This window comes from Priapulus caudatus, unplaced genomic scaffold (genome assembly GCF_000485595.1).
Source record: "Priapulus caudatus unplaced genomic scaffold, Priapulus_caudatus-5.0.1 Scaffold614, whole genome shotgun sequence".
NCBI classification, from domain to species: Eukaryota; Metazoa; Priapulida; class Priapulimorpha; order Priapulimorphida; family Priapulidae; genus Priapulus; species Priapulus caudatus.
The window spans coordinates 15,610-21,595 of record NW_014577675.1 but is presented as its reverse complement, the minus strand read 5'-3'; the positions used below and the strand labels follow the sequence as shown (position 1 = coordinate 21,595).

At 41.4% G+C, this 5,986-nt stretch overlaps 2 protein-coding genes across 2 annotated transcripts in view; one reads left to right on the top strand and one right to left on the bottom strand.

The window, feature by feature from the left end:
* LOC106812159 (putative pyridoxal-dependent decarboxylase domain-containing protein 2) overlaps positions 1–1,665 on the bottom strand; it is a 16,857-nt gene extending 15,192 nt beyond the window's left edge. Inside the window, exon 1 of the mRNA XM_014815962.1 lies at positions 1,526–1,665. Coding sequence (XP_014671448.1) covers positions 1,526–1,654 — 129 coding nt within the window. The 5' untranslated portion in view covers positions 1,655–1,665. The remainder of the gene's footprint in view (positions 1–1,525) is intronic.
* Positions 1,666–4,751: 3,086 nt separating this feature from the next.
* LOC106812158 (5-hydroxytryptamine receptor 1A-alpha-like) overlaps positions 4,752–5,986 on the top strand; it is a 2,552-nt gene continuing 1,317 nt past the window's right edge. The window contains exon 1 of the mRNA XM_014815960.1: positions 4,752–4,767. Coding sequence (XP_014671446.1) covers positions 4,752–4,767 — 16 coding nt within the window. The remainder of the gene's footprint in view (positions 4,768–5,986) is intronic.

The following is a 5,986-nucleotide window of genomic DNA, read 5'->3' as shown; positions in this document are numbered from 1 at the left end:
TATGGGTGCGTGCGTGCGTGTGTGCGTGCGTGTAAACGTGTATGCGTGCGTGCGTGCGTGTGCACGTCCACGTGTATGGGTGCGTGCGTGCGTGTGTGCGTGCGTGTAAACGTGTATGCGTGCGTGCGTGCGTGTGCAGGTACACGTGTGTGCGTGCGTGCGTGCGTGTGCACGTCCACGTGTATGGGTGCGTGCGTGCGTGTGTGCTTGCGTCCATATGTGAAGTGGGTGTTGATTCTTTTGTGTGTGCTCAGGAGTTATGTAATATGTTTATTGAGATTCACGGTGATATTAGTGGTGCATATGTGAAGTGGGTGTTGATTCTTTTGTGTGTGCTCAGGAGTTATGTAATATGTTTATTGAGATTATTAAAGCTACAAAGACTCAAGTTGCAATACAAATTATGTATATCTTTATTTCTAAAATGCAGCCATTTACTACAGACACTAGGCATTACTGCTGACAATAGCTCGCCTGAAGTTGGAAATCATGAAGCACACCTTAACAATTAATTCACCGAGAGAAATCTTCTGATGGGGCAAGTTCTATACATTTAAAATATTAAAAAAGGGTCATTGGTCTAAGCAAGCTCTACATGAATCCTCTTAGATGCGATACGTCTATCCCTAACAACTGTCTCTGCATTAAGTTGGGATTTTCCTTTGAGCATTGACGGCGTGTTTACATGCACGTCTTTACTAGCAAACCGATCCTGAACTATAATTCTTCTATCTGAAATGATGCTGTCACCCCTGTCAAACATAGCACTACTACATAGCTCAGACCTCTCAATAATTTGACGGTCACTGGCGCTACCACCATAGCTATCACTGACATAAGTAACAAGGCCTCTTGGGCCACAGCCGATCATCGTTTTTAAAGTGTTCTTGTTTTTGTACGTAGAAAATGTAAATTTTTCGTGGTTTTCTCAACTATCCTCACAGCAACCCTCCATTTGTAGTTCAGATTCGGGTTCGCTGGAAACTTATGACCAGCTTTAGCCGACTTACAACCAGGAACACAACAGTACGAAGGCCTTTTAACTTGGTTATATCGCTATGATGCCTGTATCTTTACAACTGACTCGTTCGTTGCGCAATCGTTGTAACACCTCTAACTCCCGCTGCGCCACCTGGCGGAAAAGCTAGCGGCTAACCCCATTGACTATATAATCCGGTTGTATTATATATTCAATGGCGCCGCCTGTGTGCTGTAAAGTACGTGCGGGCTTGTTCTTGCTGCCAGTGGTCTTATCTGTCAACACACGTAATATTACTATATATAATAACACACTTCATAAACTGGACGTATTTATGGGCAGGATTTCTTCATCAACTTTCTTTATAATGCTCACCACCACTGTAAGTGTAAGTAACTGCAATGCCAATGGCCAATGGCAATGCAATTCAGCCAATTGCAATGGCAATGGCAATTTTCGCCAGAGTCACAGTCAGTGAGTCACCGAGTCATTCAGTCAGTCACAGTCTCACCCATATTACGGTGACTGCTGTTTTGAATTATCTACCTTATAAAACGCGTCATCCGGAGCTGTTGTATTTGATATGTGATTGCCGATTATTTGTTTCTTTAATAGTATTTCGTCTTCGATCGTGCCAGCACTGCTCACTGACGACAAATTTCTGTTTTCGTTCATGATGTTGACAATGTTACACGCTGGCAGCGGCGATCAAAGGTAACATCCGGTTTGGTTTTATGTATTTCGTTTACAGATTTTCTGCCTTTTTTCTAGGGTTGTGCAATAATTTGCTGCACCTAGTGAAAAAAGTGACGCAATTAAATTATGTATTGCGGTATATCCGTACTTTTTAAAATCATTAACGGAAAATAAACATAATCATCGTTGTCGTTACGTGGAGTTCCGGTTCCGGCATAGAAATAATACTTGTTCTAGTGTCTTTATATTATAGAATACAGATAATCTGTATTCTATATCTATGATATTATATTTCTATGGGTTCCGTGGGCCAAGGCATATACGTAGGCCTATATGCTAATCATCAAGACATGTAACGCACACGCACACGCACGCACGCACGCACGCACACTCGCACCCGTATATATATATATTATCAAGAGTGCATAATAGAGATCTCTATTATGCACTCTTGATATTATATATACATGCTAACACTGCACAGTATATATAATACAAGATGCCAGTGATGGCACTTGAAATGAGAGCACAATAAAAACTGAGTAACAACCTACCTTGATAAATCATTGATAATGTCAGACTTCCGAATCTAATTTTCATATATATATATTCATATTCGATCAATCACTTTATTTACACTTATGCAAATTAGCAGAAAAGTATAACATGAAACAAAATAAATAGAAGTGATAGATGGGATGGATGGCAAAATGACAATACAGTCTTTTAGTTATAGCCACTCCTATAAATTACAAAAATTATTAAATAATAAATAATAAATAATAATAGGTGAACTCTTACTAATGTAACATAACATACCGATATATAAGAAATACAGTAAACAAAACAAAAAATTATCCATGCTCAATAAACTTATTGAAACACTCATTATTATTTTAAAAAAGAAGAGCAAAAACAGGCGGCAAGAGTTCTTAATTAATTGATATAATTAACCCTTACCTGTAACCCTAACCTTAAACCTAACCCATTAGCATATTTCTAACTGTATCTCTAACAGAAATTTATCCCTTAGTTTTAACCCCAGCCATAACGCAGGCCCTAAACTATGTATCACGTTTAGAAGAGGACTTCACCTGTGAACCGTTACATATTGTGGACAAGGCATTAATTTTGCATTGGAAATTAACTTCTGTGTCTCTGAACACATCTGTGAGTCCGGCTACACATCATCCCGTATTGAAACCTGCGAGGGAGGTCCATGCAGTTGCTGTGTCGCATATCGAAGTAGAAGTATTATTACTGGAGACGTCTGCAATGAAAAAATAGATCAAACGAAATCGCACAATTTTACCCGGGAAATCTCTCTGAAAAAGATCACTTCAATTATAATTATATATCATATATACATCAGGAGTTAATGAGACAAATTTGTCTCAAACCTTTGTCACATTAACTCCTGATATACATGTGTGTGTATCATATTTAATTATAAATAATAGATATTTAGATTCTATAAAGCATAGGGTGATGGTGGGTGGAATAGAGCAATTTATCAACGCCGCGCGACGATGTATTCTAACGCAGCTGAGTAGGCACTACTTACTTCTCCGCTAAAAGCAAATACGTGGCGCTTAATTATTTCTTTGTTAGGCTTGTTTGTTCGAGAAAAGCTCGGTGCAAACGCGTTTGTTTGTCAAAGCTGCCCCATACGCGCCACAAAACCGTATAAAAACGCGTGTGATAACGATTCGCACTACTATATAGTAGCAGAAGCAGCAGCAACAGCAACATCAACAGCAACAGCAACAGCAACAGCAACAGCAACAGCAACAGCAACAGCAACAGCAACAGCAATATAATATATAATATAATAAAATTAATATCTATTCTATCGTATGCTATCTATCTATTCTAATTATTTAAGCTATGTATCTATCTATCATCGTTCGTCTATCTATCTCTCATATCTATGCTATTGGCTATCTATCTATTTTATCTATCTATCTATTCTATCTATCTATTATTCTATCTATCTATGCTATCTATCTATCTATGCTATCTATCGTATTTATGCTATCATCTATCTATCTATGCTATCTATCTATCTATTCTATCTATCTATCTATCTATCTATCTATCTATGTGTATTCTATCTACCTATCTAGTCTTATCTATCTATCTATCTATCTATTCTATCTATCTATCTATCTATCTATCTATCTATCTATCTATGGACACCGATGTAAATATGAAAATAAATGTAGAAGAATAGAATAAGGCGTCAAATTTTAATCAGCAAGCTTTCGAGAGTATATATATATATATAATATTATTCGTTATTTTTGTGTTTCGTGTGTGTACATCACGCAGGCAGGCAATTCATATATAGACACACGCACAGATGCACACACACAAACGCACGCGTATATATTTTGTGTATGTGTGTGCTCGTACGTGTGAGAGGAAAATCGAACCCGAGGTGTTATATACAAGGGGGTCGAAGGCTGCGACGCGCCGCGGCACTTTTTTCAGGCCATAAATTTTACGTAACCAAAATCTTTCAGAATAAAACCCCGCACCATTTCCCTACACATTTATACGTCTTTGGCCGGGTACATATATCATCAGGAGTAAGATAATATAGGATCTCTGATATATCTTACCTCCTGATTATCCATGTATATACGTGTAATCTAGGCCGCCTATAAGCCAGGAGGACGCCAGGGTCAGATGAGGTCGGTCACCTGTAGGCTAATAGAAATGTTTTATGGACCAGAACTCTGGCACACAGATTCCTCTGCTCCACGTCTACTCCTGATTCTATGCAGGCAGTGCATGCCGTTGCGTTATATTGAGGGAGCATGCTTGCCCGGGGTGCAGCGGGCGTTCGGCTCTGGCTCGCGATCTGGCTGGGTATTCTGGATCGGTGGGGGTGGTGGGTGGGGAAGGATACTGTCAAGAGACTCAAGCCGGCCTTTATTAGCGACAATTATTAATGAATGTGAGTACCAAGGAATTGCTATGAATGAGTCAAATTTTTCTTCTGCGCAAAGATCCATAATTGAATTTTAATGGAAAGCAACAAACAAGTAAAATATGATATAATAGCAGAATAATGTGCAAGAAATGCGGTATTTTTAGGGCGTATTTTTTATTTTTTATTTCAAACTCGAGGGGGACAACGCCCCCTCGAGGCACCCCGCGCCCGCTCCGCTCCGTGCAGCGCTATCGTGGCCTGGCAACTACGCTATGCGCAGCAGGCGCACCGCAAGTCACCTGAAGCACATGGCGTAAATCGGGGGATAGGGGATGCATGGCCGCCTCCTGCTACTTGAAGGAGGGGGATCGGGGCCTGTACAAATATCCTGCCCCCTGAGGATGTCAAAAGAGAGAGAAAAAAAAGAAAGACAGGAAGAAGAAGAGGTAAGAGTGATTCCCGATATTAACCAAGACAGGTTTAGTCAGCGTGTGCTTTTAGTGGGGCTACAGTTCAATGAGCTGCCACACAGTCGGCAGAGTCGTAGATTGGGGCAGAATTGGATTGCACGGCAACACATATTATGTTCATAGACTTTGAGTTTGTTTACATCGTGAATTTCAAGAAAATTTCAACAAGATTTTACTGCACCTACTCTAGGGCTAATCAACGCGCTTTTAAATAATTAGCTAGTGTAGGCCTATGCACGTTTTGTGCGACTGTCTGTAGTGGTACGTAGTATGTGATAAGTAAGTTTGATTTCACTAAACAAAACACAACAGCACAAACACGCACACGGCTCTCATTCTCTGCTGCACGCAGCAACCACATGCACGCACGCAGCGCCACCGCACACACACACAGCACACACACAGCACACAATTCACACACACACACACAGCACAGCAACAATCACGCACAGCCTCTCCTCGCTGCTCGTCACGCAGCAGCACACACACATGGCCATCGCACGCACGCACGCGCAGCGCAGCAACGCAAACGCACAGGCACACAGCATCACACACACACACACACACATCACAAGCACAGCACACGCACAGCATCAGCACATATCCCTGTCGAATTTCCACCACGCACTAAGCATCTCCTCTCTTGCTCTCTCTCTCTCGTATCTCTCTCTCTCACGAGCACAGCCACAGCGCGCGCCACACACACAGCTTCTCCTGTTTCTCGTCGCCTCTCCTCTCTTTCTCTTCGCCCTCTCTCTCTTCTCTCTCTCTCTCTCTCTCTCTCTCTCTGCAAATCGCCTCGCGCTCGTCTTTCCTCTCTCCTCTCTCCTCCCGCGGTTGCGCGCTCTCTTTTCTCTCTCTCTGTCTTCTCTTTCTCTTTATCTTCTGCCCTCCATCTCCATG